Here is a 27,103-nt window from a genome sequence, read left to right as displayed (position 1 = left end):
CCTAGAAATATTTGCGTCTTATTCATTACTTCCCACCAATCTTTTGAGTCCTTCAAATTGTTCAAAATTTGAAACTGTCAATGTCAAATCACATGTTGATAAACAAAGCACGTATCGAAAAATAGTGTTAAATTTTGAGTAAATAATTATATTTATAGCATGTTCAAGTAAATTGTTCAATATTTACGACTGTGTAATACTCAAATCCTGTACGTTTACGTGGAAAGCTGTTGTAAAGACGCAATGGAAGAGATAACCTCAAAGGAAGTTTCGTCGCAAAAGTATGCGAACGTAGGCGATATATGTGGACCAGGCATACGCCTGAGTGTATCTAACGATAAATTTATCCCTGGCACTGGAACTTATGAAATCATAGGATACATCTATGCTAGCGTAGTGGGAGTTTTAACAAAGACGGTCGATGAAAAGACTATGGTAACCTTAATACATTTATTTCCTTTAGTATGTACTTGTAAACTCGCGTAGCGGAGTCGTCACCATACCGGTCTGACACACTGGTGTCCGGGTTCGATCCCTGGCCAGACCTTATCTGATTATTAAATTTAGATTTCAGTTCTGAGTCTGGTTGCTAGTGTATTTGTGTATATTGTCTATAATATACTACAGATATAAGTATTAACACGTTTTTTGTGTTGTATACAAACAGAATATAAAATCCTTGTGTAGAAAGAGATATATAGTATTATGAAACAGTTCTGCATTTTAGTGGAAGGATGCCGGCTAACTTATATATGGCAACTACTTCAGTTCTAAGGTGTGGCAACTAATCTGTGATTGCTTCCAAGCAACTACTAAGCTACTATGCATTCTATATAGAGTTCGTCACAGATGTCTTCAAGTAGCAATGACCACTTACTATAAACTGAGCTGTAAGATTATACACTACTACAATCTTATAAAAACATTTGTGTTCTGAACATTGCAATATACACTACAAACGGGTACACTAAACAATGTGCACTTTGTCCATAGATTTTTTTTTCATGTAACAAGTCAACCATTTGTTAAAATCTTTCAGGTCACCACAGTTTCAGTTTTAAGCCCAAAGCCACCAAGCTATATCCCGAAAACAGGTGACATCATCACAGGAAGAGTAACGATGGTGAACCCAAGAATGGCCTACTGTTTGATACTGTGCATCAATGAAAATGTTATAACAAGGCCCTGTAAGGGCATCATTAAGAAGGAAGAAATGAGGCAGATTGATAAAGACCAGATCGATCCGTATAAATGTTTTAAAACTGGTGACATTATATTGGCTAAAGTTGTATCCTTTTGAAACTAATATTATACATGATTTCATTTAGTCTTTCACATTGGAGCTCAGAGTTGAATCTTAATAGGGAGGTCCAGGTTTAAATCCCAAGCATCATTTACCATTATGCATTATTTATTGCAAATAAGAAAATAGCTACTATTTGATTAAACTGTAAAGGAAAACATAATGAGGAATCCTACAAGGCTAGAATTTCTTTTAAAAATTCTCAAGTGTATATGAAGTATATCAATCTGGACTTGGGTGGCATGGTATACTGTGGCCTAAACTTCTCTAAAATCTTCTAAGCCCCTCACTCCGAGGAACCTAGCCCAGTACTAAAGAAGTTACTGTCCATAGGTTTACCATCAGATGAAGTATATGCTTGTTTGTTCATCAACATCAACCCATTATTGTCCCACTGCTGGGCACTGGTCTCCTCTTAGAGTGAGAGGGATTAGGCCATAGTCCACGGCGGGGGCCAAGTGCAAATTGGTAGGCTTCACATACCTTTTGATATTTTTTTATAAGTATCTCAGATATGCAGGTTTCCTCACAATCTTTTCCTTCACCGTTTAAGCAAGTGATAATTAATTTCTAATACACACATAACTTTGAAACATCAGAGACGTGCCTAGGATTTGAACCTCCGACCCCTCGATCTAGAGGTTGAGTTTCTTAGCCACTAGGCTATCACTGCCTATGCTTGTTTGGTACTTCAATAATATGAAAAATCGAACATATCCTTTTATCTTGCTCTAATTGGCAATTAGTAACTAAAGATCAGATATTAGTATGTTAAATATGATTATGAGAGATATTTATTCTGTTCATATTTCACACATGATGACTCATGATCTTTAATATAACATTTACTGTTATAAATCAATATTGTCCCTCTGAATACTGATTATGCAAGAATAAGAATATATTTGCTCAATTATAAGCTTAGTCTACCAATTTCTGGCTTATAATAACTGAAACAATACTATGATATAGTTCGCCCCAAACTGCTAGTCCGTTCTGAAGTTGTTGCGAGCAGCTGTAGTTATACAATTTGCTATGGTATCGCAATTCATTTCTATATTCAGAGCGGACTAGCAGTTTTATGTGTACTATACATGGAAAAGTATGGTAAGAAAGAAACACGAGACATTCCAACTTAGTCTTCAGGACTGTCATCCGGGGGTTGATGTTAATAAACAGCAGTTGGCACCTATCGGATGAATGGCATAACTTTTATAATTTAAAAATGCTGATTATATATTAAACATTATATACTTCCTTACATTCAGCCACAGTTACCAAACAAAGAAGTCCATCACTACTTATTATCGACAGCAGAAAATGAACTCGGAGTGGTCATAGCAAAAGCTGAGGGAGCTCCACTGGGTGTCAACATGGTACCAGTAAGCTGGTCAGAGATGCAGTGTCCAAAGACATTGGTCAGGGAGAAACGGAAGGTTGCCAGGGTCATGCCGGAGTCACTAGACCATGTCCTGCTTATGAAAGAGAATGTGGAAACCCAGAAGGAAAATAGAAATACAAATAATAAATAAATAGATTTTTATATAATGTTTTATTTTTAGCCTAACGTATTTGTACTTTGCGATCAACTTGTCTGCCTGTGGCGGTTTTTGGAAAGTCTTGTTATCCTTGATAAGCTACTTTTTAATTTTCCCAGGTAAAAGTTTAAAATATAATATTAAGACTCCAAATGTCCTCTGGGGTTCTGAACTGATATAGTGACACTAATATTTATTTATTTGATTACAACTATTGCTAATATGACAAATATTATCAGATTCAAATTAATCGGATCGTATGTGATAATACTGCAATATTTAAAACTCAAATGCGATTTTATTGCGAAAGATGGCGCTGTTGAGATTACATTTATTAATATACCAATTATTTTTAAAATACATAATATTTTATGAACTCGGTGAAATTAATATTAGGTAAACTTAGTAGATTGATGTTGTAATGTTTATTAATTTAATTCAATCGTGTTTAAGGTTACTTTTTCAGCAGATTATTTATGTATTTATCCTTGAACGCACGTGTAAAATTGTAAATGTCGCTCAGTGTCACTTCTTTGTCATTACAATGTCACTCATTTCATTCCAGTTTGTGATATCTGTCAAAGTTTATCAGCAGATCAGATCTATATTATTTGGAATTATTTTACTCGAATTTAGTTATTTGTAAACGTATTCAATAAGTAGTTAAATAAACGCGTGTCCACACACATTCCAATGATTTCGTTTCGTAGTTTTAGTGCGTGATTAGATCATCGTTTTCTTATCAAAAACAAACGCTCGTATGCACAAGTGCGCGGTTAATGTTAGGTTGCAGTGTATTTCCTTGAGTCTTGGTGTACAGACGCGGCATAGGACACCAGGATGAAGTTCGCGGAGCATCTCAGCGCTCACATCACGCCGGAGTGGCGTAAACAATATATTAACTATGAGGTATATATACTATTTTGTTTATACATATTACACTTGTAATAGAGATTGCTAGAACTTGTTCTTGCAATAAGTGTAAATATTTTTTTAATGTAATCTAAATAGACCTTATTTAAAAAAACCAGCTGAACTGGTCAAAAGTTGAAAAAATCAAGATTTCTAGAAAATTCAATGATCTGAAAACAATAATTTGTTCTTAAAATGGTGTTCAAGGCCTTCTTTCTTATTGAGTAACAACTATTTATTAAAGAAAATAGTATAACAATGATTTTGATTTAAATAAAAGTTTAAATTCTGAGCATTTATGAGCAGGGAACTTTAGTATAGATTTTTTTTAAGATAAATGTTTCAGGCCGTAAGAAACATGAAAAAATCATACAAAAATATTTGCTGCTCAGGCAGCAGTTATCACTTATAGATGTATAAACCTTATAATGCAGCAACTTAAATACTCCTATTGTAATATACAAATGATATAAAAAATTTGGACATATACATATACATATAGAAATAAAAAAAAATAAGTTTTACTTTCTATATGACATCTTAGTCCTCAGGACTAGCAAACCATCTATGATTAGTTTTTTTTTATTTTTTATTTTTATTTTATATAATATAAGAGTAGCAGACGAGCATGCAGTCCACCTGATGGTAAGTGGCTACTGCCGCCCATGGACATCTGTAATCAACCCCAGATAGGATTAGATATTTCTACCTGTGGTAGGCCACAGATGCGCTGCTACCCCTGAGGACTAAGCTGGAACGCCTCGGAAAAGTATGTCTCCCTTACCACACCCTTCAAACCAGAACACAGTAGCGCCTAACACTGCTGTTATTAGGTAGAAAAAGGTGTGGCGGTGGTGCCGCCGGAGTTGAACCACAAAGGGTTCTACCACCTTCAAAACAAAGTTCTTTCAAAGTTTTAAATAGAACCTCTATTTGTTATGGAGTTGGTCACAGATGCCTATGGGCATGAGTTATCATTAGGTGGTCTGCATGCATAATAAAAACATTTCTATTTATAATTATTTATTGCACTTTAAAATTCCTGGTGTTGTTTTTCTCTAGAAATACTAGGCTAGTTATCTTTACCACTTTTGAGGGATTAAACTCTTAGTCTGATTGCCATGTGTAAAAGATATGTTTTTAAGGACTTCTAAGAGCTATTTATCAATAAAAACATGTTGTTTTATGCATGCCCAGTATCTAATATATTCAAATAACATAAATATAATAAAATGCATTCATTTTGCATTCAATTTTATCAATATCTCATCTAAATTATGTTCCAAAATTTTGGGCTTCTATTATCATTTTACTCATTTTCCATATAAGAATGATATATCAAGAAAAAATTATGTGATAAATAGCAATCAGATATATTTCCAAAGATTTAAAGTTGTCATTTTGGTTAAAAATCTTTAATAAGTCAAGTTATAGTTTATTTTGGTAAGAAAATTAAAAGCTGTTTATTATAATTTTTATTTTTAGTTTAAATGATTGTGATGTCATTTTATTTGGCTAAATATTACTCAAAAAATGTCCTGAATTCTTACAACAGAAACTTGAGATTTTCTTCAAACCAAACAATAATGATTGATAACATAGTCATAGCTAAGATAAATTTGTAATGGTTAACATAACATTATTCAAATGTCTGTAACATTTCAGCTGATAAGCAACATGCAAATAAATGAAAACAATAGCATAAACTGTGTACTTACATGGAGTAACTATTGTTTAGTACTTTGTAATGAACCTTTTCATTATATGACTTAAAATGTCTTAAATATTTTGGGAGAGGGATCATCAAATAGTTAAAATACATACTATAAAGTGGACATTGTCAATGTTTTCATAGAAAAACTTTCATCCTACTTCATGCTGGCATCATTTCAGATTGATTGGTGGTTGATAGTTGACATATTTAACATTCAAGGGAAATTATTCTCAATTGATAATATTGGCCTTGACCAATTGATGTAAAAAATTTAAACTTGTTAATTCAAAATTCCTGAGATTCAAGACACCAAAATTTATATAAAGTCCTGTGACTTTAGGACATGATCTAATAAGTCACATAACCACATTTACATTTTCTGCCTGTTTCTGCCAAAAGACATAATATGTTGGACAAAGCTTTGGCCAAAAATTGAGCAAACCTTTAGGTTCCACTGAAAAATCTAGTATCTCCGAAACTTCTAGTATTTGCATCAAAGATGTTTTATGTCCACTGGACCATTAGTATGCCAACAAGAGACTCTTCCATCTTTATTTATTGTATTTCAAAAATTAACCTTATTATTACTTTATTTCATTTACTCCTGTAGAGTAAAAAACTGTACATCTCTTAAATTCTGAGAATTGTTTATATGTAATATTGGTTTCAGTTAATATATTATATTGTAAATCCTTAAAGAAGATATAAAATCCTTATATAGACTATATTAGTCATATGACACACATATCTTTCAGTAATTGATGGTACTGGCATTGTCAACACTTAACATTGATGTATGAAGGCAATATTATTAGCATAAATCTCAACACAATCGATACACGTCACACTGTGTGATGCCTCAAATCTATTTTTATGTTTATTATCTTTTCACAACTTCCTATTCCTTTTGACCTTTTTTATATCTTTGTGTTTGTATATAGAAGTAGTTTGTGTATTTCTTTTTTACCTGAGGGCAGAGGGTAATGTTTTTCGAAAGTGAGTATGTATGTTTCCGTATTTATTTAACAAGCCCGGGTGGAAGGGTTTTTACAAATGAATGAAATTCGGGTGAATTGTGACAATGACATAGGCAATGATAAACAATGATATATTTTAAGCTGACAGTTTTAATTTAGTAATTAATAATTAACAATCTTTTTTACTAAATATCATGTAACAAAGATAAAATACCACGGACATAAGATACAGGTTTGTGTTATACACATCAATTTTGATGTGATCTCAACAATGCGAATTTTTTTAGTCTCATTAGAATCAATTTTTTTTGTAAAAAAAAACCAAGGTAATCTTGAATCTGACATGGACCAGTAAAATAGGTTTTTTACATGTAGATTTTTGCTAAATATGCAAATTAATGACATAGAAATGAAAAACCCTCGTTAAAAAAAAAATAATAAAAAATAATAATAATTGAAAACGATAAAAACCAATGACCATTTAATTGACCTCCTTAATAAAATGTGGGGCAAACTAAACCGAGGTCGAGCTGTAGGTATTTGTAATTTTACTAGTACTACAATACATTGCCATACTTATGATTATGAATTAACAGAAATTGGGCATGTAATAATTTCAATTACTAATAATTGGAGGCCCTATGTTCGCTTTTAAAATCCGATACAATTTTACCACTAACCAATGGGTGTAGTTATAGTTATAGTGTCCAAAGGCTTAATCAAAGCCTGCGAAAAAAAGAAATGATTAGTCTCAGATGTTTTTGCATCCTATGTTAAGAGGAGTATGTACGGATCCCCTAAGCCTCTCGTCCCTATATAGGCACACCATACACTAACCCAACCCGCCTTCCATCAAACCGCATTAGAACAGCGTGGTATACTCCAGGCCTCTCCTAAATAAAGGAGCGCTACGACATGGGGGTCTTCAAAAAAAGTGCAAAAAGAGCTCTCATCCATAGCCGGCGATGCATTGGCGACTCCTCTGGTGTTGCAAATGTCCAGAGGCAGTGTTGATTACTTTCCATCAGTTAGCACGTTTGCTTAACCGTTAAGTTAAACAAAAAAATAAAAAAGGGAAAGATCAGGCCTAGCCTTACCTAATGTGATAATTATAGTTTAAAAACTAAAAACCACGCTAAAATCGCACATGGTAAACCGTTAATCCTCACGATGCTGGATGGAACAAAATTATTAAAATCGTGTATTGTCATTGGTTCTTGGTAATTCTTCAAAGTTTTAAATTAATCGGACCATTCAAAGTTCAAAGTCAAATCGAGTTCAAAGATTCTGTTATATAAGTCAAGCTAACAAAGGCGTGGTAAAAAGAAAGCATTGTCATATATTCTTGTTCAATTTGTAGGAGATGAAAGCAATGTTATACACAACGGTAGAGGAAGCGCCGTCCGCAGAAAATGTTGAACCAGAAGTGTTGTCGCGGCATTTCGCAAACTTCGACGAGACCTTCTTCCATTACTGTGATCTGGAGTTGAAGAAAATTAACACATTTTACTCAGGTAAGCATTATTATTACGACGACCTGCGTGGCGGAGCGGCTACCATACCGGTCTGACGCACAAAGGGTCCCGGGTTCGATCCCCGGCCAGACAGAAATCTAAATGATTAATTTAGATTTCTGTTTCTGGGTCTGGGTGTTTGTGTATTTGTCTATGAGTGTGTCCATGGCACCCACGACACAGGGAATCCTAGTGTGGGGCTGTGAGTGTAGAAAGCGTTTTATTTTTTTATTTTTTTTATTGCACTCAAGAATGTATGTTTGTGGTCTCAGGTAAGTTTCCAACCTTTTTAAGATTGATCATGGCCACCAACGGACAGCAATAATTTGTCGTAAGGTTTTAAGCTGGCAGAACCTTTTGCAGTTCAACTACGAAGGCAATGCCACTAAACATGTCATGTATGTGTATTCTAGTTTTAAAAGTGTGTCTTAAGTCTCAGAGGTCTGACCAACTTCAAGTAATACTCCAATCTTATTTGGAGTAGCATTCAGGGATAGATATAGTGTGAAACCCCATCCGAAATCACTTCATCTGTGTCTGAAAAGTGTGGGTTTCTAAAGATAATGTTGGCAAATTTATGCAGTTTTACAGTTTCTGAAAAATAATCAGCGAAAATAAATGTTATTAATATTTTCCGAACCCTTTCCAAACAAAATCCTGCCTACAATCTGTCGAAACTCTCTAGTATAAAAGAATTGTATTTTTTTAATATTTGGTAGGCAAAACATTTGACAGATTGATTATTAACAAACATTAATATACCCATTACCTTCCAGAGAAGCTAGCGGAAGCCACTCGCAAGTTTGCAACACTACAAAGTGAGTTGAAGTCCAACTACGACACGATGAAGCCCCGAAGCGGCGGCGACAAGAAGGCGGTGCCCCGCCGCAAGGTGCAGGAGCTGAAGCTGGCCTTCAGCGAGTTCTACCTCAGCCTGATCCTGCTGCAGAACTACCAGAACCTCAACTACACAGGCTTTAGGAAGATATTGAAGAAACATGATAAGGTAAATGTTCCTAATCTTGTTGGGAAAATTTTAGGATTTTATCATAGAAGTAGTGTAGCTGTCGCTCTAGATAGACTGCCCATTTGCCCTCCATCTATGGGTGGTAGACGCCTTTGTGGTTCGACTATGAAGGCACCATCGTCACACCTCTTTCTGTCTAATAACAGCAGTGTTAAGCTTGCTATGATCTGGTTTGAAGGGTATAGTAAGGACATACTTTTGCGAGGCTTTCCAGCTTAGTCCTCTGACGTAGCGGCGCATCTGTGGCCGACGTCAAGTAGGAACCTAATCTTATCTGGGATTGATTATAAATGTCCATGGGCGGATGTAGCCACTTACCATCAGGTGGTCTGCATGCTTGTCGGCTGCTCACATATTATAAAAAAACTGCATGAATTACTATGACTATTCCCCAATCACTCGCTTAAAACCGAATCGGTCCAATTAGACATAAAAAACGTAACAAAATCCGCATGTAAAATTAAAAAGCAATAAAAACGTAACAAAATCCGCATGTAAAATTAAAAAGCAATACATTTATTGTTAATAGTTGTTAAACGTTAGCAATGGCGCGCAATGGCGGGCGGAACACGTGGAGACGTCACACTTCTACACGAACAAGGACATTGATCGCCTGATCAGTGATACCGAGGCCACGGTGACCAATGACCTGGAAGGTGGGGACCGCCAGAAGGCCATGAAGAAGCTGAGGGTCCCTCCGCTGGGGGAGCAACAGAGCCCCTGGACTACCTTCAAGGTGGGACTCTTCTCGGGGTCCTTCATCGTTCTGCTCATCAGTGTTGTTTTGTCTGGTGAGTTTAGACTATCCAGTATTTAAAGTAAATTCGCGGTGTAAGAGTCAAATGAACGTATGTACAAAAAATCTAAAATCTTTTTTTTTTTTTCACTAAACGGTTCACAATGTCCTTTATGAAATGGCAAAGCAATGTAACGCTATATTCAATATTTAATAAATAAAATAAATAAAAAAATGTATATTGTGTCTTTGTAAGCATTTATATATATATTTTTTTATATTTTGCAAAACTCTTGTAGTAGGATAATATATTAATATATATTTTTATTTCAACTACTGTATATAATATTAATGATCTAGTATGATCATTAATATTATAGTATGATCTATGATTTTGAAGTGGCGAATTCTTCCACTATTTTTGCTCTCCTGTAAAATTGACAAAACGTAGATACGTTCATCTGACTCTTACATCGCGCATTGTAAGTCTATTTTTTATGATATTTCAGTCCACTCTAAGATAAGTCGACATGTATAGCTACCTAGTAAAAGTTGCAGTTTACCTGATGGTATAATCCACGCCAAACTGCTAGTTCGCTCTGAAGTTGTTACGAGCAGGTGTAATCATACAATTTGCTATGGCGACGCGACTAATTTCTATAATCAGAGCGGACTAGCAGCTTGGCGCGGACTATAAGTGGCTACTGCCGCCTATATACATCTGTAATTATCACCAGAAAAAAAGTGCTATCTAAAGTCGTTAAAAGATGCGTCATTAGTCTTACTTCACTATGCGTCACTTAGTCCTGAAGACTAGGTTGGAACGCCTCGGATAAATATATGTTCACACCAGTAAAAAAGTTCGAAACTGTTAAGATTAAATAAAAGATGTTAAAAACTAAAAAGTTTAAACCAATTGGACCGATTCTAATTTTAAATTTAGATCCTAAAATTTTGGATGTACTGAGTGGAAATAATTTGATTAGTACGTTTGTCATGTAAATTTACTTAAAAGAATTAAACAGGCGTTTTTGATCTATTTCTTATTAATGTATGAAACCGGTAATTTAATATCACATCCGTTTGCTTGCCAAACCGTTTCAAATTCAAACGTGTAGATAGAACGTTTCACGTGGTTCTTATAGGTTTACATAGTAACGTATAAGTTTGTATAGTTACTCAAAGGAAAATTGCCGCAAGCGCTTGCAACGTGTCCACACGTTTGTGTTTGTACAGATTTGGAATTTGCAGCAAGTGCTAAGCGTGTGGTTGCAGCATTAAACTTTAAAAATAAGTCGTCATAACCGTATCTTTGTAGGTACTTTAAAATACAGTCAATATCATAAAAACGTCGAATAACCAACTTTGTTAATAAAAGGGTATATAATAAACGATTTATGACACTATTTTTTCGATAATAAAGGCTTTTGTACACTGTAGGTATAAACCAATTTATCGCTTTAGCAAGTCGCAATAATGCCATTCATCGATTCATGCCGACCTTACACATTTTTTTTAAATTAATGTAGGATTATCAGAAGAGCATGTAGTCCACCTGGTCGTAAATGGCCATTACCACCTATGGGCCTCTGTAATCTACCCCAGATAAGATTAGATTTTTAGCTGGTGTCGGCTACAGACGAGTCGGTACTCCTGAGGACCAAGGAATGCCTCGGAAAAGTTTTTCTCACCATACCCTACAAACCAGAACACAGCAGTGCTTGACTTTGCTACTTTTACGTTTTGAAGGGAGTGGTAAGGGAGACATACTTTTCCGAGGCGTTCCAGCTTAGTCCTCAGACTGCTCTGTGCTCGCCTGCTACTCCTATACTATAAAAAAATAGTATTAGACAGTAATAAGTGTGGCGACGATGTCGCCGGATACCAACAACAGGCGTTTCTACCACCTTCAAAATGTTCATATTTGCTATATACTTATTTATAACGGATGAGTATGAATATTATCAGTAATAAATAGAAATATCGCAAATAATATTATCGCAACTATATCGCTTCCAATTTTGTGTACAAAAACCCTTATTATGATCTCGATAAGTATTACATTTTCCTTAAAAATTGGCGCATTATTAACCTGAACTCGATAAGTCATTTTCCTTAAAAATTGGCGCATTGTCAACCTACAAATTTTGATACCAAACAAAAAATCTGGGTTGTACAGAGTAACTTTTTGTAAGCAATCATTGAAGCTAAAATATAGACGTGAAAAGTCTGTTTAAAAATACAATGAACAACTATATTACTTTGAGGTAGAAAATGAGTAGTTTTTGTGAAGAAGTTCATCTTTTAACAAGTTTTAACTTAAAGTTAACATTCCATACTATTATGTTATAAGTACGTGGTTGATAATAGTTATAATTATCACAAAATAATAGGGTCGTGTGGACATTATTATGTCATCACAGTACTAAGCATGTGACTGTGACGAATGTAACAAGTAGTAATACTGTAAATAGCAAAACTATTTTTACGAAGTAAGAAAGGAGAATGTAGTCCTTTCAGTAATAAATGTAATAATCTCCAAGTCAATAGAGATGAGGAGTTCTGCCTGAATTTAGTCGTAGATATTTCTTCTTCAGATAATATATTAGAATGAAGGTGGTATAACCTTTTTTTGGTTCGACTCCATAGGCACTACCGCCACCCCTACTTCTGATACTTATCCGAGGCTTTTCAACTAAGTCCTAAGAGGTAGCAACGCATCAGTGGCTAAACTCAGGTAGTCATCTTATCTGGGGTTGATCAAAGACTCCATAGGTAGCAGTAGCCACATACCGATGGATTGCATGACAGTTTATTACGTGTATAGTATAAAAAATACTAAACATCTATTTCATATAGTTTAAAAAACTAAAAACCACGCTTATATAGATATTAGTTTTTTCAACTATAATGTATTTAGTTCGTGATTTATCTACGCCGTCGGCAAAGTAGACTACGTTCCTAAGGACAATGTGGCAAAATTTTTAAAATCGTATATTGTCATCGATTCGTTAACTTTTTAAATTTTTAATTAATGTAACGATTCAAAATGAGTAACAATAGAGTTCAAAGATATCGTCACAAAATACCTGCATGTTTTTGTGTACTGTCAAGCTAATAAAAGCTTAGTAAAAAGAAAAAGCCTTGTGCGACAAGCGAACCCAGGAACAGTACCTAGTTTTATCATAAATTGATTACCCCATAATCCGACCGACCTTCTTACTATTTGGTTAACCAACTGGACCATAAATTGCGCTGCGCAAACAAGATATCTCCGTAATAAATTGGTTTGCCCACTGTGCATTATGTTTGCCTAACTATCGTGGTTAAATATGCTTAGGTTTACGAATATAAGTATATTGCCTTACTGTTACGTTGCGTTTGCTTTAACTAACCCCGGATTGCTGTAATACTTATATATGACCCATAAAATTATCGTGTTTATGTAAGAGTTAGGGTGTTTCCGAAATTACGGGTTAATCTGAATTGGGATGATTAGGTTAGTTGATAAGGTTTATAGGTCGTTGGTCTCTCGTGGTTTAGTTAAGGCAACACTAACGTTTAACTTAGTCCTCAGGGGTAGCGGCGCATCTGTGGCCGACCTCAGATAGGAATATCTAATCTAATCTGAGGTTGATTTCATATGTTCTTAGGCGGCAGTAGTCAATTACCATCAGGTGGACTGCATGCTCGTCTGCTACTCCCATATTATAAGACATATAGATAACCACTTTCTCTTTGAGAAGTCGGTTAGAAATAAAATTAGATTTGAAGTAGAATTTCTGTTTTACGTATATGAAATTCTTAATGTCTGTAACTCTGTACTTGCCAATAATGGCTAAAATCAGTTGGACTGCATCGTTTGTAGGTACATAATTAAATAATAAAAGGTTAACTAAGTTGTTCTTTGTTAATTCAATAAAATACATGCTACATAATTTCATAAAGAATGATGACCCGAATCATTTATTCCTTTCCATTCATTGACACGTTCACATATAAAAATAACGAGCTTTTGCCCGCGGCTTCGCTCGCGTTACGAAGTAATATTTTCATCCCCTATTTTATCCCCTTGGGGGTAGAATTGATCAAAATCCTTTCTTAGCGGATCCGTCCAGTGGTTTGGGCTGTGCGTTGATAGATCACTATGTCAGTCAGTCACCTTTGAGTTATATATATTTAGATTATTTAAAATAATATTTTGATTTGATTCAATTTTATCTTTCCAGCTCTATTCCACGAGGGAGGTACCGACAACTTCAAGACTGCTTTCAGACTTTACCGCGGACCGTTTCTCCTGGTTGAGTTCATATTCTTGATAGGCATCAATGTGTACGGGTGGCGGTCTTCTGGCGTCAACCACGTACTAATCTTCGAGTTAGATCCACGGAAACATCTATCAGAACAACATTTGATGGAGCTAGCGGCTATATTTGGTGTCGTTTGGGCATTGAGTATACTGAGTTTTATATACAGCGCGAGTTTAAGTATACCGCCCTTTGTGAATCCTCTCGCGCTGGTCATCATCATGCTGGTGTTTTTGATGAATCCCCTGAAAGTGTTTCGACACGAAGCACGGTTCTGGTTTTTGAGGATATGTGTAAGTATGTCTACTTTTTTTTTTTATTATACATACTTATAGTTTGGAATAAAGTGGTGTGAATGTGAGTAGTTTTGAATGAATAAACAATGTTATACTGAGGTTGCCATCTGACCTATTCTATTGCCCATTATTAATGATTAATCTATCCAATGTTTTGCCTACCAAATATCGACATTTGTCAGTCTTTGCTTACTAAAATTGACAAATTTCGATGTCGGTAGACAGAGCATTGGATGGATTGAATATTAATAATGAGCTTAAATTGATCTTTAACAATGAAGCTACACCGATTGTAATAAAATAAAATTAGTATGAGTCAACATTATTGGTAAATTAAATTAAATTATTTTTAATATTATTAAATAATCCAAATTTGGTTAAATATAAACTTTGAATACAAACAAATATCTATACCATATACTAATATTGTAAAGAGAAATTTCCCAGGGCCGAATTCAAATACTCTTATTATTAACAAATCCCTCCAGGGCCGGATCCTAGCGGCTCCGTTCATGCCGGTCCTGTTCGCGGACTTCTGGCTCGCGGATCAGTGGAACTCCTTCGTGACCGCATTTCTGGACTTCCACTTCCTCATAGCGTTCTATGTGTCGAGCGGCGACTGGTTTAATGTTAATGGTGAGTTATCACTTGCATAAAAGCAGAGAAAGTCTAACGGTTGAAAGTCGATCTCTCTATGAAAGGTCGATCGAATTCTCAGATTTTTCTAAGCTATGAAATTAATTAATACTTGCTATAATGGTGAAGGACAGTATTGTGAGGAAATTTACAAGCCTAAGAGATCCTAAAGAAAAGTTGTCAAAGGTGTGTGAAGTCCACCAATTCATACTAGGCAGATGGATTACCCGTGATCCTGTGCCCAGTGAGACAGTAATGGGTTGACAACTTGTACATGTACATTTACGGATCAGTCAATTTATTTTTATGAAAAAATTGTTGCTTATTTATCTTTTTTTTTGTATTTATGATAAACCTAATAAGATATTATTACGTCAACAGTTATTTTTGAATGTTTTAATTTTTAATCGTTCATCATCACCAAGGAAAATTGAACGAAATTTTTGTTCTCTTTTGCTTTTTTTTTATTTTTTGTTTTTTTTTCTATTTTATTTGCTTTTGTACGTTTTATTTTTTATTTTCGTTCTTTTTTGCGTTTTGTTTCCTTTTTTTATTTTTCGTTTTTTTTTTCCTTCATTCCTCTTTCACCCCTCACCCGACCAACCCAGCAACCGCATCCACAGTTACGTTCGAGTCGACCAAGTGGTTCATCATCAGCAAGGCGGCGGTGAACGTGGTGCCGGCGTGGAGTCGCTTCTGGCAGTGTCTGCGGCGGTACCGAGACAGCCGCGAGGCCTTCCCGCACCTCGTCAACGCCGGCAAGTACAGCACCACATTCTTCGTGGTGCTGTTCTCCACGCTCCGGACCCTGTATAGCGGTAAGTGGTATTATTGTAATTTAAACCAAGATCTATAGGTCGTCGAGTCGAGTCAAGTTTCTTCAGGTCGTCGTGAGATGGCGCTGCTCGGGTTCTTAATCACGAAATCAAATTTTTTTAAAGTATGTATTTTACTTTTGTTTCCTCCTTGGAACTACTTTGTCGAAGTCTTCAAGAGATCGAATCACGCCTTTAAAGTTTTTGAAAATCTTTAATAGTGTGGTAGTAGTAGGAGTAGTACGCGGTAAGACACTTTCTAAAATATGTAAGATGTAAGATATTTTACAATTTACGTATCCCTTGAAAACAACGAATAATAAAATCTGTTTAACTTTTTAAAAACCATCAGATTCCTACTTGGGTTCAAAGGTATTTTAAATGTATATTAAAATTTCATATCAACTTTCTTGTTCGTTATTCCTGTAAACTTGATAATTTCTTGCACTGAATATTTTCTATATGTAAACACTTTCCGAAGCGGTGGTAGTTTGTTAAAATTCTTAAAAAGCTACAAATGAATAAATTCTGAATGAATGGAATTTAATCTATTTATCTATTCGGTTTTAAATATGAATCACTTTTAAATATAAAAAAATAATTTTTAAATAATTTGTATCCAGGTGACTACGCGGATCCCTACGACAATCCATTCCTGTACGCATGGTTCGCGTGTCAGGTGATCTCTTCAATATATACATATACATGGGACGTCAAGATGGATTGGGGGCTCTTCACAGTCGGGCCCTATGCGGAGAACAGTCTGTTAAGAGAAGAGATCGTGTATAGCCCTGGGGTGAGTAATGTTCCACTGCTGGGCATGAATCTTTTTTATTTATAATATAGAAGTCGAAGGTGGTAGAACCCTTTGTGGTTCGACTCCAGTGGCACCACTGCTACACATATTTCTGCCTCATAATAGCAGCGTTAAACGCTGCTGTGTTCTGGTTTGAAGGATGTGGTAAGGAAGACATACTTTTCCGAGGCGTTCCAGCTTATTCCTCAGGAGTAGCGGCGTATCTGTGGCCCGACCTCATAAAATATTTTTAAGTGCTCTCAGAATTGAATGTTTTTTTTCGATGTTTTCTTTCCAACCTTCTTTTTAACCAGCAATAATGATAATGATTCAAGCAATGAAAATAGTATTGAAAATAAAGTTCAATGACATTCACTTAACATTGATATGTATGTTGTTAGTTCGAAGGGTCTAACCTATCGTAGGCACTAGTTGCAACACTTTATTTACTTGTACTTAGTTTTAATTAAGTATTGCATTAAAAATAATATACGTGAAATTTGTTAAGAATAAGATTAATCTTATTCTGTATAAACCAGTGGACAAAATAATATTTAAATTAATATTTTTTTACATTTCAGTTTTATTACTTCGCGATAGTGGAAGACTTTGTGCTCCGTTTCATTTGGACGGTGTCGTTCGTGTTGACCGAGAACAGGATCGTTGGCGGCGAGATTATGACTTGGCTCCTAGCGCCTCTCGAGGTGTTCAGGTAAAATATATTAAAACAGTTGTATTCTTCAAAATGTAGAAATGTTACAAAAAACGACCGCCACATCCATTTCTGATTTATAAGAACTGTGTTAAGCGCGACTGTATTATGGTTTGGAGTTAATGCAGACAAATGTAGTGTTCCTTCTTAGTCCTCATGGACAGTAACACATTTGTTAGCGACCTCTAGTAGTACCCAAATTTCTATCTGGGGTTGATTATAAATGTAGACAGCATTTGCTATTCACCATTAGTCCATAACATAAAAAAAAAACTTGAGACGATGCGATCGTGTACTCACTTTTTTACTTATTTCAAAAAAGGGAAATTATTTGTCTCTTATTCTGCCCTTTCGTCTTTCTACCTATATCTTCAAATGAGTGTTTGATTGAATAATAATATCTAAATATTATAATGAGTGTGTGTATGTGTGTTTCATTAAAAATAATAATAATAACTTGATATAATATCCCTGTCAGGCGTTTCATCTGGAACTTCTTCCGGCTGGAGAACGAGCACCTGAACAACTGCGGCAAGTTCCGCGCCGTACGAGATATATCCGTGGCGCCGCTCGACTCCTCCGACCAGGCCGACATCCTGCGCATGATGGACCTGCCCGATGGCGTTGTTAATAGGTACGATACACTATCAATTGATAAAATTGAAGTAGCAAGCAAACGAATAGTACCTGAGGTTAACTTTTCATTACCGTTAGTGAAAATGTCTTCATATAGAAAGGTTCTGTCTGAAAACACTTGGAAATCTTATTAATTTTCTGAGTCTGCAGAAGTCTCGACGTGTCTGTCACGTGATATATGGATATCAGACGTGAATATGTTCATGAGTCGATCTACGTACACATAATATTAATATATCTATCCATACCCATACATTTATATATGTTTTAGTCTAATAGCCATTAATATTGCTTAATTAATAGGATAAATAAATAGTAAACGGGTTTTTTAAAACGCTTACAAGCAACTTTTGAATTTTTAAATAACTCTGTCACCAAAAAGTATAAATAGCTGCCATAAAAGGGTGTGCATTTTTAGATTTTCATACCTGGTACGGATGTAATTCAGTAGAAGGCAAAACCTACTACTCAGTAGAAATAGATGTAAATGTAGATATATTAATGTGCTTCTTTAACATAACACACGTCACTCTACACTACAGTTGACCATCTTAAACACTGCACTATCATGCCATAAACGCTTTATATTATACCACCATAATATTTCATTTCATTACACTATACTGGTCCGCTACCACATAGTACCATAATACCGAATCATTCTACACTAAAATACGAAGTTTTGGAGAAAATAAAGACTACATACTACATACATACATACAAAACATACATTGCACTATTTTACCTGACGATGTCCTTGCAACTACTACGTCATGACATAAAAATAAACAACTTCCTTCCTTGTTACAGATTCACAAAGAAAAAGAATCCAAAAAAGATAAAAGAAAGCGACAGGAAGCCGCTGTTAAAGAAAGAATCCATTCAAGATTTGCAATTAGAATTAGATTTGTCCTCCAAAATGTTGTAACCAACTGTGATATGTTCTACTTGATATTATTTATAAGCACATTGTAAGTATTATTCGAATTATATTTATAGAAATATCGGATACGGTCTTTTATTGTAGTTTGTAAGAAAATTAAGTGGATTTTGAAGGCACATGGTTCGACTCCGGCGGCACCTCCGCCACACTACTTCTGCCTGATAACAGCAGTGTTAAACGCTGCAGTGTTCTGGTTTGAAGGGTGTGGTAAGGGAGACATACATACCCGAGGCCTTCCAATTTATACTTCCATAATATTAAAGCATTTGTGACCAACAGTTGTGTGAATAAGGTAGAGTCCATTATTTTCATTGCGTATGTTATAATTAAAATTTATTAGGGCTAAATTGTAACTATTTATATATATATTTAGATCTAATACAAGAATAGAAAAATGAATTGATTGATTAAAGGTGGTAAAACCGTTTGTGGTTCGACTCCGGCGGCACCACCGCCACACCTATTTCTGCCTCATAACAGCAGTGTTAAGCGCTGTGTTCCGGTTTGAAGGGTGTGGTAAGAGAGAGATACTTTTCCGAGGCGTTCCAGCTTAGACCTCAGCGGTAGCGGCGACATCTAATCCTATCTGGGGTTGATTACAGATGTCCATGGGCGGCAGTAGCCACTTACCATCAGGTGGGCTGCATGCTCGTCTGTTACTCCTATATTATGTAAAAAATATATAACTAAAGTACTTATACCTATCACTACTTGTAATCAAGTGTATTTACAAAGAAAAAGGTAATTAAAAAGCGAAAGTAAACATTAGTGCCTTTAATATTTACATAAACTTAGGTAAATAAACTATTCGACATTTAATAATCACAAATTATTATTACAATAACCAAAATGTTTCAACCAAATTTTATAGGATAAAAACCATCTTTATTATAGTTACTTTTACAGTTAGGCAGTCCACAGGTAAGTACATGACTATAAAAGTAACTATATATTTTAGTTACCTCACCACAGCTACATAAGCTTATGCTATTCACGCGTACACTTCGTGTGCCTGCGATGTAGAATTGTTGTGGTACGTGTGAACAGTCACTAAAGCCAAATGTACTCACCTTGTAAAATTCGTGAAAATTTCTAACAATTTAGTTTTTCGCATTACTTACTTAATTGCATTATTAAAATGTGTATCACTTGCTTAATTTTCCTATACCAATCAATAAGCATTGGGCGCTTATTGATTGGTATTGGAAAAAAAATGTTTTTAAATTTTAAACATCATTTTGCACATAACACATTAATTGTAAAGACAAACTTGTACATTATAAAACTTTTAATACAATCTTCACATAATATATTTGTTCAACATTTACAAACGTAAAAATACAAAAATTTTCGCAATAATCTTAAATACAGACATATACAGCTAAGACTTAGTAATCGCAGCGCGTGTTATAAACGTATTAAATATCACGTTACTTTCCACTTGCAAAATACATAATATAAAAATAATTACTATATCTTGACACACAATTTATATAAATTACTAGCTGACCCGGTAATCGTTGGGTTCCATATAAATAAAAAATGTTAAGGGCGAACAACCCTTATCACTTAGGGGTATGAAAAATAGATAGTAACCGATTCTCAGACCTACTGAATACGCATATAAATTTTGGTGAAAATCGGTAAAGCAGTTTCGGAGGAGTACGGTAACTAACATTGTGACACAAGGATTTTATATATATGATTTTACCTAGACACACGGCTGTGCGTCCACCAAATTCAGTGTATTCATTTATTTTAATTGTTAAACAGATTTGTACTTTTATTTCGAAATTTGAAAACTAATATATCTGTGTGAATTTAACTATAAAATTATTGTATTAAATTTTGAACGAGGGATAATTAATAACTTTTATATGTACTTATACAATAACAAAAAAAAACTGAATATAACATATACACATATAACTGAATATATATGATTTTAAAACATCAATTCTATTTGTATGAGACAGAGAAAGTGAAAAATAAAACTTTTAGTTTTATTGGGTGAGATATTAAGTATAGAAATCAATTAGAGAAAAAAATATAAAGGAAAATATGTACATGTATTGGTAAGTATTTATACAGACAATGTATATAAATTTATATGTAATACAGCCCGTAAACTATGAAATACATAAATGTATTCTCTTAACACATTCTCGAACACTTAGTTTATGTTAGAATGTACTGTAGTTTAGTTTTATATCTAAGATTTTTACAAAATATCCATTGAAATAAAGTAATATTTTATGAACAACAATTGTAAAAAGGTTACTACTTTATTATACGCATAAATCTCACGATTAAAGCAACAAGTATAATATGTAAAATTTAAAAAGGATAAATAAGAACATGTCTGTTTTTGTATGATAGACATAGCAAACGAGCATACAGTCCACCTCATGCTAAGCGGAATCTGTAAATAACCCTAAATAAGAGTATTCCTGCTTGAGGTCGATCACAGATGCATTGCGTACCCTGGGAACTAAGTTGAAAGGCCTCAGATAAGTATGTCGGCTTTACCACACCCTTCAAACCAGAACACAGCAGCGCTTAACACTACTGTAATGAGGCAGAAATAGGTGAGGCAATTGTGTCGCCAGAGTCGATATACAAAGTGTTCTACCACTTTCGAGGTGCAAATTGTCTCTAAAGCACTTCATCCAATTGGTTTAGAACCGTAAAAGGTTCCTTCCTTCCTTCTGGTGCCTTCTGGGTGAAAATTATGTTTGAAAAACTTTATTTAAATCGGTTCAGCAGTAAATTAAAAAAAACATGCAAAGCTACATGGTGCTTACTTGCTTTGCTTGTATTAGTGAGGATTAGCAAATCAGGCAACATTTCACTTGTAGTGAACATTTAATTAATAAACAGTAACATTCTTGTAAATCTCTTGTATATTTATCTGAAACAAAACATAAATTTATTTGAAAAAGAAAACGCTTTTCTCTTTTAAAACACAAAGAATTTAAAGATACTGTGGATTGTTTATAATTAAATTATTGATATAGATAATAATGAAAAACCAATTTCTTGTATTCAAATCTGGACACATACAAAGACTGGTCTGGACAGAGGGAGAACTTCATAGCACGAATACTACTTAATTGTCAAGATTTCACAGCTAAAGCTTATGGTAATTCAATAAAACTTAAATTAAATTTAACATTTTAAGAACACTAGAAAATCTGCACAAATAAAACAGTGAACTCATTAAAATTTCAAAATGACTGTCACTTTTCTTACATGCTAAAATTTACAATGCATTTGTCCTGCATTTGAAATATATGTGTAAACATATGTGACAAACATAAATGTAGGTACTCAAGTATCTATATTTAGACAAATTTGTCTATCTGTCTGCTTGCTTGTCTTAACGTTGCCTGAAAGTCCACTTCGTTATGCTATCCGCTTTCCACCTGCCTTATGCCTCCAATATCGCGTGGTGTTATGCTATTGCAATACTTACATGTACATAGTCTAGGCTAGGAGCGGAGCGCCTCCAAGCGTGTTTGCATCTCGTCCAGCTCGCTCTCGTCGGGCTCCGAGTCAACCGCGGCCGGCTCGCGGCTGGTGGAGGGTGCTCCTACGGCGGTCGGTGGAGCGGGCGCTTCGCCCAGCTTGCCTTGGGTTAGCTCCCATAACACCTGCATAGAAAAACACAGTAACATACCTTAAATGTGTGCAATATTCTGCCAGATAAAAATTGTATAGTGGATATCAGTACAGGGACATAATATATAATGAGAAACATAATGTATAATAGTGTCATGATACCAAATGGAAACCTATCTACACATTCAGCGTAGAAGATGGACTTTGGCTATAAACTCTTTTGTGCCACCCTACATGGTAATTAACTAAATATATATAACAAAAATATGCCACATACTTCTACTTTGGAAAATAGTATAAAGATATTTTAAAATGAGTTGTCAAACTTAGTCCTAAGGAACAACACATCTATATACATACATAGAACAACACATCTATATACACATACATAACATCTAAAGATCATGAGGCACTTAAGGATTGAAAACCGGAATTTCACGAAACTGGGTCAGGGGCGCCTAGTAAGTACTACCTGGCTACTTGATGACAGAACAGATTACGTAGTAGACTCACTTAACCAAAAAAATGAATGCAGAAAATTTGAAATTGTTCTCATACCTTGTCCACTTCAGTCTGCGCCGCTTCTTCCATTTCCTCCTCATCCTCAATATTGGACATGGTTTCATCCAGCATTTCCTCAATGATGCCCGCCTTCATCATCTCCTTGCTGAGCTCCTGCATCGTCTGCGCTACCTCTGGCAGTCGGACTAACGCTTGCATCGCTTGCATCACCTGGGTAAGACAAAGTAGTTAGTACCAATAACACCATGGTAGTTTAGATGACCCACGTGGCTTTAACGTGGCAATACGCAATGAGTTCCTGAGTCAATCCCCCTCCAGACAGATATCTGAATGATAAATTTAGATATCTGTTTTGGGTTAGGGTAAGGGTGTATTCTATGATTTTAGGCTAATATTATCGCGGAATTGAGATATTTTAGTATGTAATGGGTACCCATGAGATACAGTTTTTTAATGTCTTTCTTTATTGCCGATATTTCGACCCCATTGCATGGATCGTGGTCATGGCGAACCTTTGATATCCTTATTCACTCACTTACAATGATGATCCTGTGATCATCATTGTCATATCAAAGGTCAACTACAGATACATCACAGTAATTATTCAAGGATTGATACTAAACTGATTCAATTGCCCCGGATTTATTTGAGTTGTAAGTGTTATAACTTTAAATAAATATGTATTTATGTGTGTCAATCACATAACAAAATAACAGAATAGAAATAATGAAAAATCACATAATTATTAAGTACTCTGATATCTTTACAAAATTATTGCAAATATTACACAAATATTATTTAATGATAAAAACAAAAATTAAAAAGTAACAAAATATTCACCTCAGTAGATTTCTGTAATGAACCTGCAACTCTTAAGGTAGCTAAAAATAAAGAATATTCATTAATATTGACAATTAAACTGCTGTGCTTCATCCTGTAGTCCCCGATTCTGACATCCACAGGGAAAAAAATAGTGCAGTTATGTTGCACCATATTTTATCTACACATATAATAAGAATGTAAGCTTCGCATGTCTGTCATTAAATATACATATTTGTCAAAAGTAGGAAAATTAAGAACAAGTAATAATAGCAATTCCTACATTTTTTGAATGTTTGTCTGACTGTCTACGTGTTTGAAAACCCATCAAACAAAATCTACAAAATTGGTTTCAATAATACAACAATATATATTCATAGTCCATACTGTACTACCTTGAATTAACATTTAGTCTTTATGTCATTCAAATCGATCTACTCTATAAAAAGTTGTACAATTTTAAAAAAGAATAATGTGAAGTAATTTTTGTAACATTACATGAATACATCATATAGAGCACAGAATTTCATTTATATATGGCATTGTACCATTGTCCATATATTTTGAATCCGTGCAAACAAAGTTGCAGGCTATAAAGAGCTGTCTATATTCATAAAATGAAGAACAAATAAAAATTTTTTCTTCACTACCTGATGGACTGTTTGAATAGAAGTATGTACATAGTAATTCACATGTCCATACTAACAATATGCTATAAATAATATATTGAATAACCAATAAAAACGAATGAACATCATAGAATTTTAACAATAATTATTCAGTTCTAATCTTTTATGGTGCATTGTAAACATCTTGATAGATAACTTTTAACACATACTTTAGTTATTTGTGTGTCACTTATATCCTTTAAATAATTGAATATGTTCTAAAAGGTCTCCAAAAAACCTAGGAGATTTAAATCTAGCGTAAACCTAGAAGCAAAGATTTTTATATTTGTTAGAAATTTTACCTCAGTTATTTTGCATTTTTTTTATATTGAAAGAGTAGCAGAGTAGCATGCAATGGCTTCTGCCTCTCATGGCCACATAAGTGATCAACCCCAGATGAGATTAGATAGATACCTGTGTGATATCAGCCACAGAACTAACATATTCTTTTTTGGTTTTAGGAAATTAATTTCAAAAATAAATTCCACTACATTGCACTACACAGCAAACTTTACAAATGTAAAATAAGCATAAATGTAAAACAAATGCCATTGTAAAATAAATGTCAAAATAGGAACATGTCTGCCCCATCTGGGGGCATGTTGGTGCCTGCACCAAGTCAAAAAGAAAAAAAGGTGGCATGGACATATCATTCTTTTGTCAAAGCAATTCAGCCCATTTTTGACCCCTTGAATTTTGTTGTAGATAAAACTAGAAGCATGAATTTTTAGGAACCAAGCAGGCATTACATAAACACGGTATATTTAAAATTTCATTCAATTTGAATTACAATATACTTTACCTAATTGATTCTTCATTTGCAACTGCACTGAGTTTAAATGTGCTTTACTTGTGTATATTTTACTGATGGCTCTTCTAGACCTTATTATTTCTTTGGCGAGTATTGTACACACTTGCTTGTCACTCTTGGCTGCAGCTTCCTTTAGTGATCGCTTGATTTTATCCTCTTCTCTTTGTATTGCTGTAATGGGTAAATAATGTTGTGTTATGGGACTTCAATGCTAGGCATAAGTGTTAAGGAGGATTGTTTTGTCATACAAATATGATTGAAACATGAGTTCCACTCACAACCTTTTATTTTTCAAAATTATGTATGTATTAGAATTTAATATTCGCTAAATGGAGAAGGAAAACATCGTAAGAAAACCTACATGGCTAAGAGTTCTTAAAAAGAATAAAGTTCTCAAAGTCCTGTGAACTAAGGCCTAAACCATTCAGTTTGAGAGGAGCCAAGCAGTGGGCAGCAACGGTTGGGCGATGACGTACGTGATATATTATAAGAACGGAAAAATAGAACAATATACACAGCAGGGACAATTAGATATAATTTACGCTTTTTAAGTTAGTGGATTAAGAGTTCTTATAATTAGTAACTAAAAATGAAGCAGCTAATAAAATATGAAATAACATATTCGTACCTCTTATTTGTCTATCCAAATTGTAGCCCTCTTTTCGTAGTTTATGTGACCATTCATTTACCTGTAAATATTTCATCAATTTAAAAGATTATGGCAAAGAAATACACTACATGGTTACAATATATAATCAACTGTACCATTTCTTTAGGATTACGTTCTGGAGATTTACCGAACAGGCCCATTTTTGTACAATTTTCTTAAAAAATAAGTTAAATTATTTTGTTTATAAGACACTTTCGGATGTTTGACATTGACATTAATGAAGTCATGAAAGGTGAGATGACCTCATCGCTGCGATGCCTCATCGATCATCTTACGCTAACAAATAAACCCTTTAAAATTATTTGATACATTCATTTTAAAGCATAATAACCAAGGAAGGGTACATTCAATATTCACATAGATTGTTCATCATTTAACATAAACTTGTTGTTTTTAAATTTAAATCTATTATTTGATGTAAGCGTGTAATGGAACGGTGAATGCATTTCTGTTTACGCAGTATGCAGACGTGTGGAGTTACTGTCAAAAATATTTAATAAATATGAAATTAAAATATGTTTTAAAACTCAAGTTTTTAACTCATACAAATTTAGATATTTTATGTTGAAGAAGTAATTGAGACATTATTTTCAACACTTAATAAAAATGTATCTACTGTGATTTTTGTTTGTTTTTACATCTACTAATGGAACATGAAACACTTTTTTAGTCTGTTTCCGTCTGGTGTCGTTATGTCATTTCGCAAATTTTACAAATTTTGTAATGTAACCTGAAATCGAATTTTGAATGTCTGAATGTTTTGTTGCAATAGTTTTATAACAATTATAATATTTGTAACAGACTTCGAAAATATAGTGCGTGACTTCTCTTAGGAGAGAAAAGCTGCGGGCTTCCCTTCTCATCTAAAAATAGGTAAGTACCTACATTTAAATAATTATTTTTAGTATTTGCGTTTGTTTACTATGTCGAATAATGTTGATGTTGCATTCTATGTTCTGTTTCTGTAAATTATGCACTTAAGATCTTTTTTTACCGTACGATTGCGCTAGGTTAAAGTTCTGAACAGAGAATTGTTAAATTTTATGCTTTTCCTCTAACATTCCGGTTTTTAAATTTACGAAATCTAAAAATACGTGTATTCGTAATGTTTTCATACAAATAGAACTGCA

At 34.3% G+C, this 27,103-nt stretch overlaps 3 protein-coding genes across 4 annotated transcripts; 2 read left to right on the top strand and 1 right to left on the bottom strand.

Moving 5' to 3' along the window:
• Positions 1–63: 63 nt before the first annotated feature.
• On the top strand, positions 64–2,851 carry Csl4 (exosome component 1 Csl4). Its single transcript, XM_073078235.1, has 3 exons — positions 64–435; positions 1,040–1,288; positions 2,578–2,851. Exons 1-3 carry the CDS (start codon positions 244–246, stop codon positions 2,833–2,835), a joined length of 699 nt encoding a protein of 232 aa, XP_072934336.1. The 5' UTR covers positions 64–243; the 3' UTR covers positions 2,836–2,851.
• A 528-nt stretch (positions 2,852–3,379) lies between these two features.
• On the top strand, positions 3,380–18,928 carry LOC140746176 (solute carrier family 53 member 1). 2 transcript variants are annotated; one of them, XM_073078223.1, is made up of 11 exons: positions 3,380–3,750; positions 7,805–7,958; positions 8,735–8,964; positions 9,515–9,776; positions 13,951–14,321; positions 14,813–14,960; positions 15,584–15,778; positions 16,399–16,571; positions 17,153–17,283; positions 17,762–17,917; positions 18,730–18,928. In XM_073078223.1, the coding sequence occupies exons 1-11, from the start codon at positions 3,682–3,684 to the stop codon at positions 18,845–18,847; spliced, it is 2,007 nt and encodes a 668-aa protein (XP_072934324.1). In that variant the 5' UTR covers positions 3,380–3,681; the 3' UTR covers positions 18,848–18,928. The 2 variants fall into 2 exon arrangements, with proteins under 2 accessions (XP_072934324.1, XP_072934317.1); XM_073078216.1 differs by having other exon boundaries at positions 3,381–3,750; positions 15,569–15,778.
• A 693-nt stretch (positions 18,929–19,621) lies between these two features.
• Vps24 (vacuolar protein sorting 24) lies at positions 19,622–26,217 on the bottom strand. Its single transcript, XM_073078202.1, has 7 exons — positions 26,069–26,217; positions 25,932–25,992; positions 25,295–25,474; positions 23,846–23,886; positions 23,042–23,215; positions 22,338–22,515; positions 19,622–21,773 (listed from the first exon to the last, which is right to left on the bottom strand). Exons 1-6 carry the CDS (start codon positions 26,111–26,113, stop codon positions 22,354–22,356), a joined length of 663 nt encoding a protein of 220 aa, XP_072934303.1. The 5' UTR covers positions 26,114–26,217; the 3' UTR covers positions 19,622–21,773; positions 22,338–22,353.
• Between the last annotated feature and the right edge of the window lie 886 nt (positions 26,218–27,103).

This window comes from Epargyreus clarus, unplaced genomic scaffold (assembly GCF_041222505.1).
Source record: "Epargyreus clarus isolate Ecla_fem2 unplaced genomic scaffold, WU_Ecla_fem_2.2 ptg000002l, whole genome shotgun sequence".
In the NCBI taxonomy this organism is placed as follows: Eukaryota; Metazoa; Arthropoda; class Insecta; order Lepidoptera; family Hesperiidae; genus Epargyreus; species Epargyreus clarus.
The sequence above is the reverse complement of the archived record's forward strand: the minus strand, read 5'-3'. Positions and strand labels throughout refer to the sequence as shown.